This window comes from Pelecanus crispus, chromosome 3, assembly GCF_030463565.1.
Source record: "Pelecanus crispus isolate bPelCri1 chromosome 3, bPelCri1.pri, whole genome shotgun sequence".
Classification (NCBI taxonomy): domain Eukaryota; kingdom Metazoa; phylum Chordata; class Aves; order Pelecaniformes; family Pelecanidae; genus Pelecanus; species Pelecanus crispus.
The window spans coordinates 9,636,667-9,662,387 of NC_134645.1; the positions used below are offsets into that span (position 1 = coordinate 9,636,667).

At 38.5% G+C, this 25,721-nt stretch overlaps 1 protein-coding gene across 5 annotated transcripts; it reads right to left on the bottom strand.

Moving 5' to 3' along the window:
* Nucleotides 1–1,638: 1,638 nt before the first annotated feature.
* On the bottom strand, nt 1,639–25,197 carry APLF (aprataxin and PNKP like factor). Of its 5 annotated transcripts, XM_009477945.2 has the most exons (9): nt 25,128–25,197; nt 24,536–24,687; nt 23,117–23,243; nt 20,184–20,362; nt 17,000–17,388; nt 10,656–10,781; nt 8,312–8,358; nt 6,838–6,876; nt 1,639–2,027 (listed from the first exon to the last, which is right to left on the bottom strand). In XM_009477945.2, exons 2-9 carry the CDS (start codon nt 24,632–24,634, stop codon nt 1,825–1,827), a joined length of 1,209 nt encoding a protein of 402 aa, XP_009476220.1. In that variant the 5' UTR covers nt 24,635–24,687; nt 25,128–25,197; the 3' UTR covers nt 1,639–1,824. The 5 variants fall into 5 exon arrangements, with proteins under 5 accessions (XP_009476220.1, XP_075564192.1, XP_075564190.1 ...); XM_075708077.1 differs by lacking the exons at nt 24,536–24,687; nt 25,128–25,197 and adding an exon at nt 20,804–20,995 and having other exon boundaries at nt 23,117–23,156; XM_075708075.1 differs by lacking the exons at nt 24,536–24,687; nt 25,128–25,197 and adding an exon at nt 20,804–21,229 and having other exon boundaries at nt 23,117–23,155.
* Nucleotides 25,198–25,721: the final 524 nt, after the last annotated feature.

A 25,721-nucleotide genomic window follows, 5' to 3' on the forward strand; every position in this document is an offset into this window, starting at 1 on the left:
TCTGTATGAAATAGCTTTAGCAAACTGTAAGCCACTGGCCAACAGAAGCTGATGTTCTCTTGGCCTGGTTTCGGCTGGGACAGAGTTAATTTTCTTCCTAGTACTGGGCATAGTGCTGTGTTTTGGATTAACACCCTGATGCTTTAGTTGCTGCTAAGTAGTGCTTATGCTAGTCAAGGACTTTTCAGCTTCCCATGCTCTGCCAGGTGCACAAGAAAAGTGGGAGGGGGCACAGCCAGTATAGTTGATCCAAACTGACCAAAGGGCTGTTCCATACCATATGGCATCATGCTCAGTATAGAAACTGGGGGAAGTTGGCCATGGGGCAGCAATCACTGCTCGGGAACTGGCTGGATATCGGTCAGCAGGTGGTGAGCAATTGCATTGTGCATCACTTGCTTTGGATATTATTATTATATTGTTATTATTATTTTACTTTATTTCAATTATTAAACTGTTCTTATCTCAACCCAGGAGTGTTTCTCACTCTTACTCCTCCAATTCTCACCCCCATCCCGCAAGGGCAGGGGGAGTGAGCGAGCGGCTGCATGGTGCTTAGCTGCTGGCTGGGGCTAAACCACGACATCTCTGAATTTGGAACAGTTGCCCATCGTGAATGTTTATATTTTCAGTATCTACAATTTTTGAGAGAAGCTTCTGACATGCAATTGGCAAAAGATGATCCTGCATCCAAAAGCAGCCCAATGCCAGTTTGCAGCAGTGGCCATTTTATTTTAAGCAGACAACATTTTGCCACCCAACTGAAAAGCTTGAGTGTATTTGGATGTCTATTTTCAACCATGATTGGGCAGATGTTCATAGGGGAGCCAGAGCCACACAAGAACACTTCCCCTGCTGAATTTCTGGAATGTGTCCAAAAAAGTGCCAAATTCACATGGCCCCAGTCCATGTTTCTGTCCTGAAACATACTAAAACTTTTAACTTTCTTCCTTGAAAGCTCAGGAAAGTTGTGAACACACTGAAGATGAGAACTTCCAACAAAGTCTTTAGAAATCGCAGAGACACAGATACAAGTTTTTCCCACAGTCTGTTACAAGTTTAATTGTGCAAAAATAGTCATCAAGACTTCAGCTTTGTTGTGAACTGAACACAATTCGGGTGATGTACATGTATGGAAAGAGATACTACTGTAATTAGAGCAAATACACCATAATTGTTGAGACAACCAGTGGTTCGATACGCTGAGATACTGTTCTCAAGTGATTCAGACAACCTGTATTTAACTACTGTACATCAAGAGAATCAAAAAAATGGAAAATAAAAGGAAAGCTAGTAGCAGACTAATGAAGTTTAAGACTGCACTAACTCAGAAGAACATTAAAAAATGGTTTAGATAAATTGCCCAGTGATGGCCGAGAATTAGTCTGCGAAACTGCAGGCGTGAAGTGTAACTTCTCTACATTCAACATTCTACAGTATATATTGTGTTTCAACAAAACAGAAGACTTTCCTAATGCCAATATTTCTTTCAAGCACAGGAAGATGAAGCATTAACAGCCTTTAAAATTGTATTTCAAACTATGAGACACCAGTGGTGTTGCAAAAGAAATAGATGAGAAAAAAAAAAAGACCAAAAAAATTTCAGAGCTCAGTCCTCTGGCTCTACCACTTAATAAAACAAAAAAAACCCCACTAAAATAATACATATGGACAAGAAAGGCATTCCTGAATCCCCTCGCCCCCATTCGAATCTCCCTGTAATGCCCACATCACTGAGGAAAAAACAGTTTTCCAAGTAATTCCTCTCCTCGCGCATCCATGATTGGATACAGCCAGACTGGACGTTCGTAACGTTCTATGCAGCTACTTTTTCGTCTTAACAAATCTACGTGCTTCTTGCAAAAGCGTTTCAACATCTTCATTATCCTTGTCTTCTGAACTTGGTTCCCAGTCAGAGTCTTCATCAGTAGGTTCGCACTCCTCTTCCTCATCATCTATAAAGCTGTCATTAAGGTCATATTCATTTGGTTCATGATCATCACCATCTTTCTCCACAGCCCTTTTTCCTGTAGGAACAAAAATGTAATTTATTCATGAATCATAAAAACAGAAAGAAAGAGACCTTTCAGAGACTATCTAGTTTGTCTCTCTCATCAAGAGGAGAGAGAATCGACGAAAGCACCCAATGCTTACTATTTTGATTTTCAAGACTTTCATGAAAAACTGAACCACCTCTCTCTGACACCGACTGCAGCACTTACCAGTCTGATCACTTAGAAAGTTTTCCTTACTGGCTTTTCTTCCAGCACTTGGAAAACAGTATCAGGCCTCTTCTGATAATGTCTTCTGATATCAGAAGATGACAATATTGGATAATGTCTTCTGATAACTCTCCTTTCCTTATGGGGTGGGACACAAAATTTTCCTAGTCGTCTTCCTGCTACTTCTGTACCTAAACAATACATCTATCTTGCCATTTAGCCTCTAGGTATTGCTAGGCGGCTATTTTGACACTAGATTTTCTGCCTTTATCCATACATACTTACTTAGGGCTATTTTATTCTCATACCCTTTGGAATCTGACATGGCTTTTAATTTCCATTCACTTCTTTCCTGAGCTTCAGGTGAGAGAAGGGAATCTGCTAGACCACTCGCCTCCTACGTTCTCAACTGGCATCCATGCTGGATAGTGTGTGCTTCCTTTCTGAACACAGGTTAAGGAAACAACAAATACTGAACACTTCTTTTTTGAGCTGGGTGCAGCCTTCCTGTTTCCCAGTTCAGTCTATTCTATTGCGCTGCTTTCTAAACTGCTGCCCACCCATCTTCACAACTTACATTTTGTGATCAAATTGCCTTCTGCCTTCATAGTATTTCACAAGATTTTGTATTGGCAGGAATCAAAGAATCAGAAACCTCTATTTACAAGAAACAGATGCTGTTCGCAGCATGTTCCTGAAGTTTTTTAGACAGCTTGTTTTGCAGTATTCTTTTAATTGCTCAAATATGTTGGCACATTTAAACCACGTCCCAGAGGCAGGATAATTCTGCTACTTGAAGAAGTCTTATCTATCTGACTTGGTAGTGTCTATACAAAGCTGCTGCAATGGCAGCATTGCCTTCTCCTTTTATTTATCAGCAGCTGTGAACCTTCAACCAGTTTATTTTCTCTGATTCCCAATTTTGGCAGATGTGCGTAACCCTTGCTCTACAAGCTTACATTGTCTCCCTTTTTTCTTACATGTCCACAATTCCTAACTAGCCACATTCTGTTAATATTCCAATTGTGTTATTCTGCCCTTAAGTCATACCTCTGAGTAAAACCATGTTCATTTCTCTTCTTCCCAGCCTCCAATTTTTGCATTATCTCACCTAGAGATAACCTGTCAGTGATGTCATACAGATAATTTATCTGCTGAGCAATTCTTGTCATCATCTTTCATATGAAACTATAAACATGGGGGTTGTTTTCCCCCCAGCCACAGACCCCAGCCCAAACCACCAATGTTTGTATTAACCATAAGCATTTCTTAGCAACCTCAGGTCAGAGCCCCAGGCACTCAAGCTACACATGTGGTGAACAAACGAGAACACCAGTACCTTACCTAGTCAGATCACATCCTCTATCAGTTCCATTTTTCTACTAGTTGGAACCTTACTATTCCAGAATTATCTTATGGTCTGATTAAGGTTTTATATTCTATAGCAACTCTCAGCCAAGGTTTTCAAAAGCATTTACAGCATTTGTCAAGTTTCTCAAAGATACACAATTTTATGGGTGAATTGTGCTTACAAAGGCACCGAATGACCTCCTAGAATAATGTCAGCCACGTGTGACACACCAGTAACATAGCTGAGAAATAACCTATGGTTAGCAATCTCTATTCTTTGAAGGACCGACCGCGCACCACCTAGCAGAAAACCCTGAAAATGCCAACCGCCAATTTGAGTTGTAATCCACTATTATGCTTGCTAGTTTATTGTTTACCAGACTTCACAGGAACTCAATCACATCCATGTTTACCAGCAGAATTTCTTATAAGAATCACAGACCATGGTTCTGCAGAATGAATTATGTCTTGGAGAGGAGAAGTCAAAACAAAGATGCTAAATACAATAAGAACAAAATCCCTCTTCTCGGCTTACAAGAATAATAAGCCCAAAACTTGCTTAGCAAAGAAAAGCTCTTCTTCACTTTCACAGCACTGTGGGTGATATTTTACAACAGAAGTAGGAATTCTGGCAAAATACTGATTACTTCCATCAAACAATCTCTATATATATTTTTAAATTTATTTATTTTTCCTAAAAAGGTAGGAGGTCCATACTATGTTCTTCCTCCCCATACATCAATGCTTTTAGATTTCAGCAGTGAATGATGCACTTCCTTCCATGTCTTCCCACTCCACTTCTTTCTGCTACAGTTTACTTCAGTCCCACAGCCCCTAAAGCTGCTCATTAAGCACAATTCTGCCTGTTCCCTAGTACCACATTTATCAAGATGACCTTGCAACTTTCTCTGGAAGTATCCGCTCCATGTGGGGAGAAAAAGCTTGCTGACCACCTCTTTCAGAGAGTTATGTTTGGAATTAAGTGGATGAGCTTGCTAGAAAACCTACAAAGAAGTGCGTAGGAGAATCCTGCATAGTCCATAGCCACAACAGGTCATTCATTTAAGTAGCAACAATATAGTGAGATCATTCACTAGTGACACTTTAATGAGAGCATAACTGACCTTTGGTTTTTTTTTCCCTTTTCCTTCCCTTACAACTATTCCCCCAGTAGCATTAGATTATTTCTCAGAACATAGACCACATTCTCTACAGGAAATTTACAATCCCTCTGGTAGCAATTAGACTAAAAATGTTAAAAACGAAACATGTCAAATGTCATGTAGACAGCACCCTTCTTTTCTTGGCTGGTGGAGTTTAGATACACCTGTATGGAAATTAATCCTGCTGTGCTTAACAGTGCAGTTGTGCCAAACACCATGAAATAAAGGTTAGTGGAGCCCTGACTGCCCGTGTGACTTTGCATGGCTCAGTACAACAGCCTCAGATGTGAATGTCCTGAGCGCAACCTTTTACAAGCTTTGCCCTCAAGAGAGCTAAGCAAGCCAGTCAACAAGACATTGAAGAAAAAAAAAAAAACAAACCAAACAACCAGCAAATATGAACAGCACTTTAGTTAATGAATTCCCTTCTTTTCCCTGTGCATAGAATATCAATTCTTCCCTGCTTCTTACTTAGTAAGAGGAGTTGAATTTGATAGATTGAATTTCACTTCCGTGTTAAAGTTTTGCACACTTACAAGAGAAGCGCTTTTCCATCTGTAGTCACCCTTGGCTGACCACCTGCCATGAGCTGTACATATAGGACCCACCATTTGGGTAAGGAAGGGGTCCTTACGAAAGGCACAGCTACAATTTAAAACCTTCAAGATTTAGATTTAGAGTAAGGACTTGAGATACACACACAGTCCAGCTTGCTTCACTATAAAATCTTAACCACTCGCTGCTCTTACAATGCTGCTAACAATTCTCACCACACCATAACACACATTTCTATAAGGAAGCAGTGACCAAGACCATCATCATGGGATGTGGCAAAACAGACAGGTAACGCATATGCCTCAGAATATACCAGTACATAGACACAACCATGTCAAGCGTTCAGTAATAGCAAAAGTGCACACATACATCATAAGGAAATGGGAGGAGAATGAAATTTCTCAGCAGAAAGTATAAAAGCAAGCTCTTGCATCCACCCACAACAGAAATGGAGGCCAAAACGCTTTACCTAGAAAACTAACTGCAGCTATTTGAACTTTTATTTATTTTCTCTAGAAGGCGAATCTCTCTATTTTGAGGATTTCTTTAGGAAATGCCCAGCCACACCTCGGTGATCTCAAGAAAGACAAGCCAGTTCCCACTTCCACTTGAGATGCAGCAGTTCCACATCCTCATGCCTTGTTCAGGCCAGTGAAAGTGAAGATGGCATATCATCAGACTTTCAAACTACTTTTTAAAGCTCACTTTCAAATTATTTTAAAAAGAATAAGAAGCTTCACATTTGGAAGCTGAGACACAGAAGAAGCCTGGAAACAGACCTAAAGGATATTTAAAACTGGAGTCTAGGTACCCACAACATATAAGTTAACATTGTTGGCAGCAGTAAAGCAAGCTAGGTGTGCCACTGCTAAGTGGAGGAGATATTAATACATGGTATTACATTTTACATTATCAAGAGAGACTACAGCCTGCCTGTGCTACTACATAATCCTCACTGATGACCAGAAACTAAAGTAAGAAGGATACATATGTAGTTTACAGTGAAAACTGCCCCCAACTGAAAGGCGCTAACCTTCTTCTATGCTTTAGTCCTAACAAGCCAGTATCTTATCTGAAACATCGATACCTCATACTAAGCATAAGAAAAGCTTATCAGCACATGCACAGATATCACTTGAAAGTTATTTAAAGGTCAATGCAACGCAGAAGGAATATCTCCGTTTCAAGAGCAATCAATCTTTACTAGGGCAACCTTAACTAGTTGTGCATGAAATACGGGATTCCTTTCATCCTATTATGACCCCTGTGCAAGGCAGAATCAATTTAGCCACATGTGTCTCTCCTTAGAACATTTGTTTGTTTTCTTGTCTGCTTCCAGGTTGTGCTCATCCAGGAAGCCTGGCACAAAGCCAACGTCAGCACTATTACTTGCAAAAAAGCAAGCAGGGTTTTACTAAAATAACAACTACTTTCTCCTCAGATAAGTATTATCAAGCATCTCCAGCTCTATTAAATGCCCAAAAAACAAAGCAGACTGGTCGCATCCCATGCTGATGGGCCCATTCACAACATTAGAACATACTCACCCCTCTTTGAAGTTCGTTGTCGGGTTCCTCTTTCAGTTACTAAAGAAAAGAAGGTTATTAGTCAGGACAGAGTACAACCTAGCATAAGGATTATTCATAGAGGTTGCTACAATAAAAGACCGACCTATTAAAATAAATGCTGCAATGACTGTGCTATATTTTCAAGCATAAAAACTAGCCTCCTGCCCAAAAAAACCTTTCTTTTGTATTGAATGATTTCTGAGAGAATACCCAGATGAACTATTCTTACAATTATGAACCATTCCATCTGCAGAAAAATGTCATCAGGACTCGTTTTTTTTTATTTTTAAGCAGAAAACTGGAGTATTTCAAAGCATTTAAATATTTTACACCATTTTTTCCATAAATGCAATTTCTCCTTAGTAAGGTCATAATCCTGATTCTTTAAAGTAAAATATATTATCATTACATTTCCATAATTGTTCTGCTTTGAAGTACGATTTACTGCATTGGGATTTCAAGTGGAAAAAAAATCTCCAAGTCCCCATAATCACAAAAAAGCACAAAAAAATACAAAGTATCTCTTTGAATTCTTTAAGAACAGACAAAATGTAAACAGTACATTCCCCTGTGTTTTTCAACAAGTCTAGTTACTGGAATATAAAAGACTAGAAAATTTTAGAACAGAAACTCAGATTCAGTTTTAATTATATTCCCTCCAAGCCCCAAGAGAACATACATGCAAAAGTTTGTTCTCTCAGTAAGAAAATCACTGGTCCAAAAACCCAAAAATTTCAAATAAAATGACAGACACATTTCAAATGTTTGTTTTAGAGCATCACAAGACTTTAAAATTGTATGTTACAGAGGATTTCCTATCAAAAGACAAATAAGAATAAAAAGTAAGTATGAAATCTTGAGATAGAAATCTATACAGTTAAAACAAAATATTTCTGTGTACACATTTTGCTATGGGGACAGGAGAAAAGCTATAGAAATGATTTACTGCAGTAGCCATTTGAAATGTTGAGAAATACTTCAGTAACACCTAAATATATTCCCTGTTTTCACTGTAATACTCCAGCTCTGAATAGGGGAAGGAAAATACAAAGACCTGGTAATATCGCAATATACCATGTTTAATTTTCAATAAAACCTGTTCAACTCATTAAAATAGCCACTTGCCACACAGCATTTTTGTCAGTATGTAAGATACAAAACACACAAACTATGTCAGTTGAGTCTGACATAGCCCATCTCACTTCAGTTGAGAAACATTTGAAAAAGTGAGTGCAAGTTCACAGCGGCCAAGCAACCTTCCTTACCACACACAAGGGCAAGACCTCATACTTAAGAAGAGCAAGGCTGCAGGGCAGTACAAAGTAAGCTGCAAATGCAGTGTTTTTCACTTACAGTAGCTGAAAGCATTTTAGTCCAAATTTTTGGTATCCATTACTGGGTTTTGGGGTTCCCCCCCAACCCACTTTGAGCTATATCGAACAACTTGTCTTACCTGGAGGTGCACTGTGCTTATATTCTAGCTTGTGCTGTGGATTCTTCCTGCAAAGAAGAAAATAGTAAAAGCTTGATTTGCCACCTTGTTCCACACTTAACAAGCCCAAAACTCCTTGGTATTTTATGGATAATTTTTGTTTCTTTTTAAAATAAAATTCTGTGGCCAATGCCTTATTGCAGTGGTTCGGTTTATAGAATGTAGGGTGGGGGGAAAGAAAAAAAAAACCATCAGGTTAAATAAGAGTTCCTCTTGTTTCAGCATTAAAAAAAAAAAAAAAGGCCGATCAAAACCAAGAGATGAGTTTCCCAAAGTTGTATGATAAGATGCATTTGTTCAGTGTAATAAGAACCGATCCAATTATTTACTCTCACTAAAAAGGAAACCAGAACGTAACTTCTGGTGCATTAAGTACAATGCACGCACAGCGCATTACAGGTCTGAGACATCCAGGCATAGTTTCCACACTCCGAAACATAAGGCTACAAATTAAATAGTTTGGGAAAATTAAAGAATTTGGAAAGAACTGCTTGTCTCAAAGATCACAGGGAGAGGCCACAGAAGGATTCTTCAGAGAGATTACTAACTTCTGCAGTATGCTGCTGCAATCCAGCAAATTCAGTTTACAAGTTTGTATGTCTTCTATAAAAAAACAGCATCAAAGCAATGAAAGCAAATTTAAAGTCAACTTACTCTTGGATCTGCAATACATGTTCCCCTTATTCAGGCTGTGATCCAGGTCGTTAACGCACTGGTTGATCTTCCCCCACACACACTATCTAATGCTGCTCTAATGTTTTAACTTGGTCCAACTTACATTGTGCTAATCTATGTTGTTAGTATGTTAGAAGCTTTTCTCAGGACTGCATGCTAAAATAGTTTCAACTCAATGTATTTTTGTGCAGAAATTTTTAAAAATTCTAACTTTGGAAGAAAACCAGTGCAGTTGTCCTAATTTTTGCTTCTGAAAATAAGCAACAGTTAAAGCCCACTCTTTTAAGAGGGGCATACCACATGGTATTGCTTGAAACTTGAGATTAATTTCTGCAACTGCAGAAGTTTTTGTGTATTTTACAAAATCCCCCTGCTGTGAAAACTGCCTTGTAAAATCAGTTGCTTATTTGTTTTGTTATTCTTCAAAAAACAGAGTAATACAGTTAGTCTTCAGTAGAAAAATCTTATTTTTATGTCAAATTACTTGTGACAAATTCACACACTTCAAGTTGATTTACACTTCTACAGCTACTGCCATCCCAAAGTACATTATGTGTGCATTAGAAGTGATAGTTATTGGAATTAAAAAAATGGAAATAGAGCCAGGATGTATCCCGGATGAAACACAGATTAAGAAACGATCAACTAAAACAGCACGGAGGTTATCTCATCCAGAAGGAGAGGGAGTTTTAGTTTTGAATAAAGTATCCATTGTACTCCTGAAAAGTATGTTGGCGATTTCATTACCAGTATAAATCCAGATTTCTCATCCTGAGATAAGAAATTAATCTCATTACTATATTTCAGAAGAGAAACACTTTTTCTGCATTAGCTGAATATTACACGGCTTTTTCTTAAAAGTTACCCTCATTTTGTTACATTTCATAAAGAACACATTCTTTAGGATCACCACACTTTCTGGGAGAGAGGGGATAAAACATTTCTGCTCACGCACGATCTTTATTAACAGCAGCTGTCAGTTTTAATATGCCCCCACAGAAGTGCTATTGCCTTTTGTCCACTGTGCCAATTACAGAGCAGTCAAACTCTGCTAAATACAAGTGTAAAACCTAGACCTTGAGAAACAAACTGGAATAAAACAATCTTTTGGAAAATCAACAGTGCTTGAAAGAAACTGCAGTGAGCCATAAACTGGATTTTATTGCTTTTGTTATGCTTTCTAACAAATCAAATACTGATTAAAATAGAGTTTTTGTACAAAATCTCAACACTATCAAAATTTAAGCCAAAAGTTATGTATCAAGAACACCATGTAACAAAAAATATACTGTTTATATAAAAAAAGAACAGTTTACTACCTGTTGACAAGCGAAAAACAAGTGCTGATCTCTAGGTCATTGAATAGGTTCCAAAATTCAAGTTTTCACGTTCATCAGCTGAAATCGCTAACAAATATTTTTTGCACAGACTTTGGTGCCTTAAAGGTAGCAGCCTGTCCACATTTCAGAAGGCAGTGAGACTTTTGAAGGAGCTGAGGCTACACTCAAGATTTAACATCAAGAATTACTCATTATTCTATTGTCATTTTGTAACTCCAGGGGAGTCTTAACCTGTTAAACAAGAAAAGCCATTTTGACATGTTTCTGCTATGTTTGTACGTGTTTCTTACCTATAACAAGCCGTTCCATATGGACATTCAGGCCGGTTATCATTGTTATCCTGAGTTACGATCTCTGTTTCATGATAGTCATCATCATTAGGGTGACTGAACTGCTGAAAGTGAAGAGGATTCTTCCTGCAAAAGACAAATTATGTATCGAGAACTGACTGTTCTATTTAAACATGAGAAGTGGAGATAAGAAAGGTGTTACTGAATCAGCGACAACTCATTTTTCTGTTGTTACATAAAGAGGAGCTTTTAATGTCTAACTTTATGCAGAATGTAAGACCTACTTTCAAGATAACATAAGAAAAGCTTTGTCTCTGCACAGGCTGCAAAGGAGGTTAAAACAGGAATTTTCCTCTTTGCCATCAGCTTTAAGTTTCAGACCTCCAACACGTACACAGTCTACTGATGTAGTCATATAGCGTAAATCTTACTCAGTGGACAACTTGCTCAGTTACGACTCCATCTGGAGCTATCAAAGTGCAATAGAAACTTCTACTTGACATCTTAGCTCAAGTTGGAAGGGCCAACACATGACAGCTGAACAACTGCAGGACTAAAGACCCCACACCCTTGCGTTATCGCATATTAGCTTCAGGCGATCTGTCTCAACTATTATTTCTGTTCTGTATGCAAGATACTACTCACTTGAATACTTCAAATGCCAGCATCTTATTCCAGATGAACCAGTCTATTGGACATTACATTGATTATGCTATCAAGTTTCGTTAGCTACCATGACATTTTATTTGAAATATCAAATTACAATGATGACACAAAGTTGTACCGCAAGACATAACAGTTCTGCATGTAGTTGAGTCACACCAACGTTAGCGGTGAGAGCGCATTACTAGCATCCATGACTTTTTGCTCTACAACACCTACACAGTTGAATCCAAGGCAGGCAAGTAGCAAATACAAATATATGCATCACTGAAAGAACATTTCTACTGCTTCTAGGCAGTATGTTTGCATACATACCATATAAGACAAGGCAGCTACAAACAACACTACTTAGAGAAGAGTTTGCTTTATAAAACTTCTGTAAGTGATGTGAAAAAGAACACAGAAAAACAGGTTACGACTTCAGGAGAAATTCATGTGACAGATCAAAACATACTACAAAAATTACGTCACAGCAAACATACTGGTACCAAAAGCAAATCTACTTTTTCCCTATGATTTATTTTAGAGACACTTTCTTCCAAGCATAATATTTAAAAGCATGGAATGGGAGATATTTTAATAAATTTTTTTCCAAAAGACATCCACAAAATGCTTCAGTGATTTACCACACTAATTCCCAGAGTACATAATCTTCAATATGTTTGTGCAAATTATAAAAGTTAACTGCTTGCCTCAAGCAAAAGGAATGACAACTTTAAACTACAGAGTAATTACTGCTTTAATTTACACGTGTTAACAGCTGCATTTAGAAACACAAACCCAGAAACAAGTATGTAGCTAGCTACATACACAACAGCTTCCTCACTGATCACAGGCACTCTTTCCTTTAAACTTACAACTACCTCTTATGAACTTTATAGGGAACAGCCAACATTAATTTCAGCATTTCAGCTACTACCATAAGAAAAAAAAAGCTTCTGTTACAGCTTTTGCAAAATGATTACTTAAACACTGTGAGCTCTACTAGGCATTCAGGCCTCCTTTTAGGCATTTGAAAATTACTAGATATTTAGTATTAACACTTGAAATCTCCATTTGCCTGGTATCTTTCACTCAGGAAGCTCAACAAGCAAGCTGCAGATAAACTCCTCAATAACCTACTTATCAAAGACCCAGTATCCCTTTGATCTATTTACATAGGTGACAGACATCTGGTCTTTTCTGTTAATTTCTGCAAACTGTAGGGTATGTAAATACTGCTTCACTAGAAATCATTGCCAGGTTGCATTTACCAGTCATTTACTCTACCACAAGTTCTCAGGAAACATCACTTCTTACACCAAATTAAGGCTGGCTGCCTAGTTCTTTTCCCATTTAAAAATAAATGGGATGAAACCAAGTCATTTTAGAGGCTACTTGCTTTGTTTTCTAGATACATAGAGCTAGCTTATTAACAATATTAGCAAGAATTTTGAGGCATTTGAGACACAATTCGTCTTCTCAAAGGGATACAGAAGCAACTAATGTTCTGTCAAATCATTTTTATATTTATTCCTACGATAAAATACATGTAGCATCATAGTCACCAAGGAAAGAAGGCCTAATAGCTGTCATTTAGCCAACCTGTTGTATTTTAGGAGATGGATCCGCTTCCTTTCACAAATCTACTTTGAAACCTACTTGGACAACACCAAACACCCCTTACTCAGGGGGGCGGGGGGGGAGAGTAAGTAGTATGGGAGGAAGGAGGAAGAGAAATGAAAGGGTCTTGATGTACAATCCCTATCACAAGGCTTCGGGATTCTTTGGGCCAGAGGATGATGCTCCTCAAATTATACGTTACTTGTGAAGCATCTTAAGTATGTCCTACTTCAGATGCTCAGGACTAGCAGAAACATCGTATTTCATCTTACCCTTACCTGGATAATTTGTACTTATTCCATTTCCATGTGTTGTGTAACAATATCTGGCAAAATAAATAGAAGCAGAGAAGTGCATAGCTTACATGAAGCAAACATTTTCCCCTCTTGCAAAACTCTCAAACTTCTTCCTTTTATTAAGGGTTTGGTTTGTTTGAGGGGTTGTGGGGTTTTGTTTGTTTGTTTGTTTTAGACACAAGAGATTTGAGTTGTAAGAGCACAACATCTATCACTTCATGAGTTGCACTCCAAAGTTATTTAGTTTCACAACAGAACCTCACTGCACAGGAATATGTTATTCATTTGATCAAAACAAAATCATTAAGCTTTACTCAGACAAAAATTAACCAATTTAAGAACTAAGTTTTATGGGAGACTTGCCTTCTCATAAACATACTCACACAGTTACTGCAACTTTCCTTTCACAAAAGCTTTGAATTTGTGTACTGACGCTTCATGATGCAGAAAATTATGCAAATAAAAATCATGCAAATAAAACTGATAAAGTCCTTCAGAATCAATGCATTCATCACAGGCAGAAGTTGAGCATTGCTCAGTGAAATACTTATGACAGTTTTCTGTCTGTGCAGTTACCAAAAGCAACTTAAAAGCTTTTTCTAAAGTAAGTTTAACTGATTATGTCAGTCTCTGGCTCTTCATAATCACATGCAGAAGACCCCTGCCATCTCAAGGGCTTATATTCTCAGCTACTAAAGAAACTGATAGCGAAAAATGTAATGAATTACCAGCACTAGTTCTAAAGCCATAGAATTCAAGCCTGAAGTTATGCCAGAACTACATGTAAGATGTTTGTAAGTTCTAAATTGTAAGTCTTATTAGAAGACAGGACTCGGAAAGAGACACATGCAAGTCTTCAGCTGCCAGCTCTACAAGCTTAAGGTGAAAGGAAAAATACTCATTTTCACAAACAAACAAGAGCCAAGTATTTAGAAGAATGCACATACAAATCCAAAGGTTGTTTGAGGATGCCCTGCTTTGACAGCTGTGGGCAAGATTTACACACACCCAGGCAGCAGAGCACTGTATCGCAGGCTAGCAAAAGGATAGAATTGTAGACAAAAATTGTGGGTTACAGTTTTAGAGATGAGTTCAGGTCTACCGCACCCCTTCTATGCAGCCCTTCAAAAGGATGGTTGTGTTTGGATTTATTTTTAATTCCCAATTCTTCTCAGTTCAGAAGAACATGCAACAGACAAGAAAACAAACACAAGACAGTATTCAAAGAGCAAGTTCCTTGACAACAAATATAGTCAGATATAACACACACAGAGCAGTTTGCCTCCTGGTAGTAATAGCAGTTTCCTTCAATTTGGTAAAGCTTCAGGCTACCTCAGAAAGATAACCTGACATTGAAGGATGATGACAAGAACAATCCCTGGAGCAAGAGGTGTGCATCAAGCTTGATTCTTTCAAAACCAGTGATTTCAAATTCATAAATGAAGAAACTGAACTATGGATTACAAAGTTATTTCCTAAATGTTTAAGATATGTGCTAGAGAAATCTCATAAAATTAATAGAACTAACTAATAGAACTAATCTTTTCAATTTGTGCTATTTTACTAGGCACCTACCAAAGTTGCCAGAGTCATATCCAGAAAACAAGTATCTTAACAGGAGTTTACAAAATAAAGACTGGAACTCCAAAGAGCAATTAGTTATTGCATAAATGACATTTTATGAATAAGAAACCTCACCTAGGAAAAAAAAAAAACTTTAAGGAAATGTTACAGTTACCAAAGCAGTACTCATTTAAGAAGTTGACTCCTACAGCACATCTTGTTAGAAGACATCTTTCATAAGGTTAAAGTGATGAAGGAGAGGGAAACCAACTACCCATTGTACTCAAAAGAGCACTCAAAGCAGCCCCTCTTCCTCAGCAACTCTAAAAACTAGGTTTTGCTCAAGGAAAACACTACGCAATGAAAAACTGAATATGCTATCAATGTGTTCCTTCAAAGCACCCATTCGCATCACACTTAGGTACATGTTCTGTTAAAAATAAGGGTAACTGCAATGACTTGCTTTACTCTAACATAACTACCCCAGCGATGCAGAAAGACTACTTGGTGGTCTTGTATTAAAAGGAAATACTAAGACAGACTACAAAGCACATTTCTTTTGCTGCAAGCTAGCACATTTAGTCTCATGACGTTTCCTGAAGATCAAAGCTGGTGTTTTTTGATACTTCATCTCTATAAATTTCTCCAACAAAGTAAGAATTTGTTATGTGTTATTTCAGAGCATTCTTTTTGCTTATTAAAGCAATACTTTCCAAAAATCTTGCTGCCAAGCATTTGAGAATAAAGACCCAAGAAGAAATGTGCACATGCAGACTCCTATTCCATATTATCTGTAACTAAAATTTGCCTTCCTAAACATTAGGAATCCTTCAGCATATCAGAGCATTAAGTGAGCTTAACCCCCATGCAGGGGAAAACTTGTCTGAGCAAAATTAAAAGTAGCTGGAGCAAACTAGAGGCTGTGTTTGTACTACAGGATCAGCTTAACTGCCTAATAAAACATGTTTTCATCATATTCATTAAGGGCAAAATCTGAGATTTGTGAAAGCAAGCTACATGAAAACTGGAAGTCTGATGTGTTCATTAACACAACAGCTTTTCCCTTTTGATTCACACACTTATTTGCAGCATTAGGCACACCAAAAACATACAAGAACCCATTTACTTGTGCTTGCTAGTTTTCTAGACAACCTCACTGTTTTTCCTATTGCTCAAGCCCCTTGGGGGGGGGGGGTGTCATAATAATAAAAAAAAAATAAAATCACAGGACCCACCATTTCCTGGCTTAGTCTTTTGTGCTTACAATGTCCATGGATTTACCTAGAGCTCAAAGCCTTCTCCTAAATGCAGTTCTCAGGTCATTGGTCATTTGCTAGCCTCAAGATCACCTCTATATTTTTATCTTCCCCTTGATATATCAACACATGGCACTCCAGATCTTTTCTGGGCAGAAAGAACTAGCAGGAGACAAGGCACTCAGCACTGATGTTTTGGAACTTCACTGGAACATTTGTATCCCACAGAAGATTTGTATAACAGATCTTTCACTGTGAATTGAGAGGATATGAGAGAAGAAGGGGAAGGAAAAAGAAAATCCCACCAAACCACAACACACCGAAACAAGCTCTTCACTTGTATTACCAAGGATGTTGACCAGATAAGGGTTAACACGGAGTTTGTAAGTATGCCTTGTTCTGTTTTTAGGGAGGGAGTGGAAGCTAATGAAAAGCAGCAGACTGGTCAAGTTATAGTAAAAGTAATTCTTGATTATTTAAGGAATGACAGATAATAAGCATTTTAAATATTCAGATCACAAAACATGCAATCACTTCAATAAATACAATCATCTTTCACAAAACTTTCATCTGCTAATAAAACAAGCCTACAGGGTCTATATTGGACATTTCAACCATTTACATCTCTCCTCCCTCCTGGTACACACGGAGGGGTGGGGTGGGTTATTTCTTTTCTTTTTAAAATGGACCTTTGTTTCTAATTTCCTACACACTTCATCTTTTAATTTGTTGAAGTACTTCATCCTTTGTTTGGGTTGTATTAGCAGTTAGCAAGACATCCTGCCTCCTCTTTTTTGTATTTTTAAAATTCTTGTTGCGCTATTTGTTTCTCATCAGTCCCCTGCTTACCAAAAGATTTTTTTTCAACTCAAAGCTTGTAACGACTTTACTGTTTTCTCTTCCATTGCTAAGACATTACTTCTTAATAATAAGCTATCTTAAGCTAGTTTTAATTTTGCTTTACCTGTAACAGCCTGTTCCATACATGCAAGGTGTCCTCTTATGCTTGATCTGTTTGGAGCTTTCTGAAGCATCTGCACTTCTGGTTGAATCAGAAATCTCAGTCTCGTAATCCAGATTTGCATCAGGCTCAAGAGTCCCTTCCTGGGCACCAAAATATTGGGAAGTCCTGCCCCAGTGAGCTTGTTGGCTTGTAGAACCAGTAATCTGCTCTTTGTTTTCTGTTTCCTCAATTCTATTTTCTTTACTGGAGATCTGACCTACTCTTTTAGACCATTTACTATGCAGCTGCCTACCATTTTTTTCCAGAGAACTTCCAGGGTTTTTTGTTCCAGTCTTGCCATTTCCTTCCATGTTTCTCATGGTACTCTCAAGAGGAAATCCAGATGTATTCTGTGGAACAAGGTTACATTTTGAAGGACCTGAAAATTTACACTCTTCAGAATTAAAAGCTTTAAGGTCAAACTCTGCCTCATCTCATCATTCCTGTTCTCAAAATCAGAGAATCATAGAACAGCCCAGGTTGGAAAGGGCCTCAAAAGATCATCTGGTCCAGCCTTTAAAATCTTCTACTCCACTTTCCGAACCTAAGTTAGCTGCTAAATACAGCTGCTGAATGAAAGGCTCAAGGTTAAGAACACACACGCACAATTTAAAGAAAAACTTAGCCTAGAGCTCCCATCAGCTTCAGTTCCCTCACAACACAGTCAGGCTTCTTTCTCACCACCTCAGTTTGTGAATAGCCCAAGGACTTCAGTTTAAATTAACTTTCAATTAAAAGTACTGCTCCTGAAAAATGAATGGGGGTTAGACATGTGAAGATACAGTAGACTCTAAGAAGAACATATGCTCCTATACAAGGACCAATTTTAATCCCTTAAGTACCAAGATACATGGAATAGAAATATTTATCTACATATGGGAGAGATATGGGAATTCATAATATACAACTTGAGTTAATCCCATCCCAATACATCTTAAATGCTTCAGCTCGTGACTCTAAACCATAAAAGAGTTTGTCAGTAGATACCATCAGGCAAAGATTTCAGTTTTGATAAATACCGCATTTTAAATTTCGGAACACATGTACATTTAAAATAAGAGATGTGTGCTTTAGAAAAACAATGAAATACATAACCAAGACAAGAACACTGTCTCGACAACCAAGACATTACCTGGAAGCACACCTATATTGAAGGCTGAACTGCTTTGATACATTACAGAACTATTCAAAGGTCTCTGCTCTCTACAGTTTATTATCTAAGTGCCCCCTCCAGTAAATTTATACTTAGTTTACACCGATGTGTTTGGCAGAGCTTGAAAATCAGCTGGTGGCTTCCTGTTTGATTTTGTTCCTTTCAATGCAAGCCTCATAAAACATTAACCAAAACCAGAGACAATAACATTTGAGCAGCAATGTGATCAAGAAAGGGCAAAGTCAGCATTAATATCAAATGATCCCGACAGCAGCATATTTAGTAAGTCAAATCAGAGACAAAGACGACTCTTTCATCGAGACTCCCAAAATAAGGCTCAGAAACAACTGCAGCTTAGGAAATAAGCCTTCATTTGCAAAAGGAACACTAAATTACCCTAATCTGCCACTCCCACTTGTGACTTCTCTACTACATACTTCAATCCATTGCCTATATTGCATATAATGAGAATAAATACTTGCACATTTATTATGATGACTAGTTAAAAAACATGTTGCAATCAAGGAAAACCAAAGACAACAGCACTATTGGAACTGCTTATACACGTATATGACCTCACTGCCATCTGCCAGCTGCTGGCACTTAGAAGAATTAAGATTCTTTTTTTTACTTCCTACCCTATAGCAGATTTTGTCAATTGCCTTAAATATGACAGCAGCAGAGTGATTTTAGTTTTGATATCAACATTCCAATCTTTTAGAGCTCTCTATGATTATTACTTTTGCTTGCACTAACTCATTATTTTTTCTGCAAAGTTCTGAAGGTAATTTCTTACACTGTGCTATAAAAATTATTTATGAAATTATTAGGAGAAAATAAGTAAGGCTTCATACTTATAAACTGCAGAATGAGATAACTCATTATGTAGTCACTCACCTTATAATTCGACAAAGAGAAAAGAGCACTGCAGCTGGTGTTAATGCACCTAGCCAACAACAAAGCTCACCACTCGGAACACTTTTTCAGATTAAAAGATACCACTACGTTGTATCAAAAGTACCCTGAAGGGTATGCTCTCCATAAGTAGATCATTTCAATTAACCTTAAAATTTAATTAAAAAAATAAACCATCCCCAATTGTTTTCAGTGTCAAAATCAATGAAGCATACCAAATCATAGTATTTTAAGTATTTTATCAGATCCTAGAACAGACCCAGGCAATTCTAATGCTAGAGATTAGAAACACCTCCCCAAGTTCTTCACTTAAGGGGAAAGTCAGTGAAAGCCTCACTTTGCTCTCACCAGAATATGTTTTGTTTGTCTTTGGTAACGATCCTTCTCTTTTCATTATTAGCAGGGTGCTATCAGTAAGCATTTAACTGTCTATAAACGCAGCTGTACTTTAAAGACACACAGACACATTGACCAGCTGGACCGAAGCATCTGTTCACTCACTGCCACAGATCATTTTGCATTTCAGATTACTTTTTTTTTCTTTCTTTTTTTTGACTCCGATTTTGAGATAGTGGCATAAGCACACTCCCTGCTGTCTTTCTTCAAAACGTAGCAGTTGCTAAGCCACATACCATAATTTTCTGGCCATAAAACTTCACCAACTAGAATGGCACTAGTTTGGGCAAAGTATGGCATCACATTACAGTGTCATACCATCACCTATCCCTAAAGGGTTCTCGGAAAAAGAAGCCACACACCAAGCCACTCCTAGGACCAGTACTTCGGCCCGTGTCTTCCAGCCTCTTGCTACAAAGCTGAAAGTCCGGTATTTCTGTGCAACATTCAGGGCCTAAATCCCAGATCCTGAGAAGGAAGTGCAGAAAACCAACTCTCTGAAGACTTCCAGGATCCTTGCTATAGAGCTGTCCAATGGACTGGCATTTCAAAACAACTGTTAAACAACAAATCACAAGCAGAACACATAGTTATGATGCAGACCCAACCTTCAACATGACATTTCCAACTACATTCTCATTTTTTGAAATACCACGGTTCTGCCCCGAGCCAAAAAATTACCTGAGATGAAGGGACAGGGATGAAAAGACAGCTCCTTTTCCCTTGATCTTGCTCTTCACCTTCAAACTCCTCTATAGTTTCTTCAGAAGCTAATCTTTTTTTCTGCTGCACATTTACTTCTGACTGTAATGACTCCATATTACTTTCTCCCCTTCCTTGGCCTTTTTTCATTCTACTACCTTAAAAGAAAAATAAAATGGTACTTTTGGAATGCAACTTTTTACAGTGAAATCCTGATCACATTAGAAATCTAGAGCTACATCAAAGCAGAACTCTGGGCAAAAAGCATGAGAGAGAGCAGCACTTGTGCATGTGCTGTTTCAACAACACATTTTTCACTTCCCACTTATAGGAGTAAAAAGTATGTTTTAGAATGAAACAGATGTTTGAGGGGGAAATTTGAAGGAAAACAATAAATATGTGGCAAAGGATATTCTGGACTGACTGTACGAGTATGACTGACAATTTCATTTACACAGTAAGAGCTGATCAAGTAAACCAAGCATCCAAGGATGACTTTTACCACAGACCTTTCAAGTAAATATCATTTCAGACTACCAGTTTATACACAAAAACATCAATTAATTAGCACATGGCAAAATCAGGGTATGCCCACTTGCCTAGTCAACGACATCATGGTTGATTATGTCATCAGCCAGTAACCAATGGAAAGACAGCAAATGTTGTGCCTCTCTTTGGAAAGCTTCACATCACAGAAAACCATAAGTTCTCTGTCCTGAAGTAGTATTTTCTGGATATATAGCTGGGAGACAGCTAAGGCCATTGTGCCGGTTTTGTTATAGCTCCATCTGCTGCAAAACGCATTCAGAAGGAAGATACTTGAGGCCATTTTGCAAGTATTCAAAAACTCTCCCCCTTCAAAAAATACAGTCATGAGAGAGACATCTGCAGGAAGCAAGGAATTTTTCCAAATGTTGATGTCCGACTTCAAAACAGCAAATCGGTGTTCCCTTTCCAGTAGGAAGACATGCAGAAGAGAAACAAAAGGGCAGCCTTTTCATTTTACCTTTCCATCCAATACCACCCTAAAAAGATGCAAACCATTTCACAATTTTAAGGAAATATGAGATTTGCAGAAGAGATTGGTTGTTTTATTAAAGCAGCCCACTCTAAGCTGGAATCATTATCTCACATAATGAATTTTTAAATGGCTCCAATAGTGTTCATGTGTATCCCTAGCTCCCTCAAGGTCAGGCCTTCAACAGCACACAGATACCCCTGGCCCACACAGCTCCAAATCTCAGCACCTACATGATCAAAATGCTCAGTCTTTGAAACAAACATTATATACACATATATAACAAACATTAGAGTACTTCTGGAGGAAAAACAAACAAGCAAAAAAACCCCCCCCACACACACACCCAAAAGAAAACCCAACCCCAAACATAAGAAAACAAATCACACTAGTGCAGGACTCAACAACTCAACATAGCCAGCAGAAGTCCTCTGGTACATGCAATATTTTACATCCGAGGGAATAAGCCAGCAGGGAACAGTCTAGATTTGGAAAGGGGGAAAAAAAAGAAAAAAAAAAAAAAAAGAAAAGAATCTTTACCTTCCCCCCCTTCTTTTTTTTTTTTCTTTTTTATAATTTTCTCAAAATTAGCTTTTGAAGAAAAGAATAGGCACGGTAGCCAATGGCTTACAACAGAGGTGTTTAAAGCCAGAATTGCCCCGGTCAATCCATCCAGACACCTGCACTTACTAAAGGAGATAAGAAGCAATTGTTCAGACATCACATGAAATACTTCTGCAGGCCTGCTCGGGCATCAAGACCCAAATTTTTCCATTGCACCATCTCAGCAGAAATAGCGGTTGGAAACAGAGGCATTAAAGAATAGCTGTTGGACACAGAGGAGGGGACACATGGCCACCAGCCACAGTTCGTACACTTAGACTGACTAATGAAGGAAACTCAGGAGTTAGGACCGAAACCTCACCACAGAACGGCGAGCAGGGTGAGGTGCGCCGTCTTCGGCACACAGAAAGACAGAAACACTGGGGGAGCATTGTTAACGTACGTAGTCATTTTCCTTCTCTTCTCTCATTTCTTTAGTCCTCCCAGTTCCATCAATAAAAGTCATCAAAGCAATAAATGCCATGCGATAAGTTTGTTAGAGAATGTCTAATGGCAGTTTTAGAACTCTTTACAAGCTCCCAGGACCACAGCCAGACGTGCTAGAAGATTTTCTTGGGATTGTGCCAATGCAGCGCCCTTGTGTCTCCCGTTGATAGAGACTAAACACAGTGTGCTGCTGCTGTTACCACCGATACACAGTGGTAGAAGTTTATCATGTGTTCAGCAATTTCCTTTTGTGGGAGGGACGAGAGGGAATGCAATACTATTTTAGCCTCATACTAGTAAGAAACTACTATAATGTGATGAACTGCTCCTCCTAAGAAGAAACTGTGGACTAAATGATCAAGTCTGATTCAGTCACAGTTAAAAATAAACTAACGCATACCACCACCCAAAAAAACCCACCTTTAAAACCTGTGAAATTAGAAGAATCTAAATTTAGAAGGGCAATCAGTGACTTAAATGTGGAGAAGACTTGGAATTAAAGGTACAGAAACTACATAGAATTTACATACTAAACAAAGCAGGTGAGTTTATAGGAAAGGGCTCCACAATATCAGATGTTCGGCTGTCCAAAGAGAGTATATTACTTGGCACAAAAAAAGGGAACAGAAAGAAAATCAACTAATCAGAAAGAGCTCTGTCACGCCTGTAGGACCGATGACCAAGGAGACAACAGAAGTCAGTCCTCTGTCAGCTTCCGGGCACAGAACATGGAAAGAGAAGTAGCAAATTAATACTTTCTACTACCAGAATTATATTTTAAGAAAATGAGATCAAAGCACATAAATGTATATTGGTATGCAAACATACTACACTGCAAACCTACCTCCTTTCATTACAGGTTCAGAAAGCCTCTGAACCGGGAGGTCGCTTTCCAGCATCCAAGATGGAAGCACTCTCTTTCTTTGAATAGATTTTGACTGTTCACTTTCCTTATCATCAGCAGGAGGAACCTGAAACAATAATTACTGTTTAGTACCTTTCTCCAGTTACAAAAGACATGGAAAAACTAGAACACAAGTTTGTACACAGTTTATGTCCTTCAAACACAGCTTTTACAGTTCCTACTCACTCAGAAAAACAATGTCTATAGAAACCTTCATGTAGTAAAAAAAACCTCCTTAGACCTTTGGAATAAATATCTAAAAGGCTACAGACTGAAAGTTTCATAGAAGAGCTATATCAGCATCTTGCTATAGAGCTTCAACACACAGAAATATGAGAAAGAGGAGGTTTAACAAACAAATGCCTCTTTGTCAAAAAATCAGAAAAGTCTTGCTAGCATTCTCTCAATTCCTTTCTCCAGAAAGGAGCCACACTCTAAAAAAATTAAATACAGCAAAGGCATGTTCAGTACATACTTACGTACTGAAAGTAATGCTATCAGTTTGAATCTCTACTTACTAAAAGATAAGTATCCATCCCAGGAATCTCAGCTACAGTAAAGGCTGACATTTCCTTTGTTGTACGTAGTTATCTACTGTAAAGTGATGTTGACCATCATTTGCGTCCCTTTTAGCACGACATTGCTCGATACACAACAGAAGACCTAAGAAAAATCCCACTGGCTCCCATACACTATTCATCGGACTGTCTGAAAGCCATTTTTACTCAGCAACATTTAAAAAAAGCAAAAGATAAAAACTCTGATTTGCTGGACAAGATGCTGGCTGCCAGGGAAAAACAGGGGGGTTATTTATCTGTGTGTTTGTATGGATCTTGACAACACAACTCCATCACAGCTGTACGATTCAAATTAAATGGGCTGCTAGTACACTATAAACAGACATTACAGCCAGCACAAGGTATCTACAGTCCAAGCGCACGCTCTCCAGATATAAATTTCAGAGGCTTTTAGGCTGGTTGTGAGAATTCATTCCCCTAGGCCTTCACAGGTACTTACAGCACAGTTACTGATACAGACCAGAAGAGGACTTTGCTCTCTAGTACTGCACTCAGCTACCGTACTGTTAGTTCAAAATATTCCTGTAGCAATAGCATTTTTTGTATGTTCCAGAGAACCAATTACTGCAGCGTAATTAACATAAACATAAATACACAATAGAAATGTATTTACATACTTGTATAGCATACAATCCCAATCAATAAAACAAGATATATTTTGAGCATACAACTTTGCCAGAGTTTACTTCTCAAAGAAAAAAGAAAAAAGGTTTAGAAAACACATGTCATTTTCAACACATACTTACAAATATTAAATTTAATTTAAAAACTAAGCACCTACCAAATGTCTGGAAGTAGTGTCATTTTTTCTCATTTTTGCAGTTCCCTGTATCTCAGAGTTGGAACATGCCGGTTCTATTAACAATGGACTACAAGACATCTCAACAGCATGAACAGTTGGTCCTTCTTCTGCATCAGACTCCTGATTTTTTTCTGAGAAAGCAAATTAGTTTTTAGCTAGTCAAACTCATCATGAATATAAACATTTACTTTTCAGTTAAACACAGAGGTTGGGCTGAAGGTTTGCTATTAATACACTTCTAAACTGAATGTAACATGCTCTTACATCAACTTACAGAAGAAATAAACATGCCTTCCTTTGCACCTTCCACTGAAAGTATTTTGAACCAAAGATTTTCCAACTACTGCCGACCCCTACTGTACTGTGCTTTGTTTTTTAAGTACGTAATTTATACTAGTCACTACCATGACAAAACTTTGAGAAAGCTGAAATTACAGTTTAGAATTTGCTTCACCGTAAATCTGTGCAACTTCTCAAAATGTGCTTCTATACTAAAAGTCAGTTAACAACGCTAAGATAGTTTTCAGGGTCAGATGTCCAGTGAATCTGGCACTTCTTTTTAAGTTCTCACCAAAGTCTGCAGCTCTGAAGTGACACCATGTACTCAGGTGCTTGAAGACGGTTTTAAAAGCCTCAGCGCGGAGCCACCACGTCTGAAATCCTTTTCAGTCGTGAAAGTGCATTGAAACTGCAACTGTTTTTCCTTCAACACTTCACCCTTCCGCTCGTCAATTCACTAGCACAGAGGATTAGGGGGGAAAAAAAAAAAGTCTGATTACTGCTGTACCCGCTGCACAGCACCGCTCGGGAGTCACTGTTGTCCCTTCCACCGCTTTCTGCATCACACAGGAGGCACACGCCGACCAGCTGAACTTTTCATTTCGTCGTGAACAGAAACACAAGAGGCCCCGCTCTGCCCCGCCCCCCACCTTCCCAAACAGGCCCCTCCAGGTGCTTCTCGAGAGATTTCGGTTCTGCACGGGCTCCCCCCCACCCTTCCACCCGAGATGGAGCCGGCGGCGCAACCACCCCGGACCCGGGGCTGCCGTTTGTGCCCCTCTCAACACAGCGGATCCAGCCACAAAACCACCCTGACCGCGGGTGGGGGGGAACACGGGGGGCGGCACCTGCAGCACACGGGTGGCGGGGAGCGGCCTGCGGCAGC

What these genes read in the sequence shown, in the direction of transcription:
- APLF (XM_009477945.2), bottom strand. Translation starts at nt 24,634, where the DNA reads ATGTCTTGTAGTCCATTGTTAATAGAACCGGCATGTTCCAACTCTGAG. An exon ending in TAAGCACAGTGCACCTCCAG is followed by an intron (nt 6,877 to 8,311) that starts GTAAGACAAGTT and finishes TCTTTTCTTTAG; the next exon opens with TAACTGAAAGAGGAACCCGA. An exon ending in ACAACGAACTTCAAAGAGGG is followed by an intron (nt 2,028 to 6,837) that starts GTGAGTATGTTC and finishes TTGTTCCTACAG; the next exon opens with GAAAAAGGGCTGTGGAGAAA.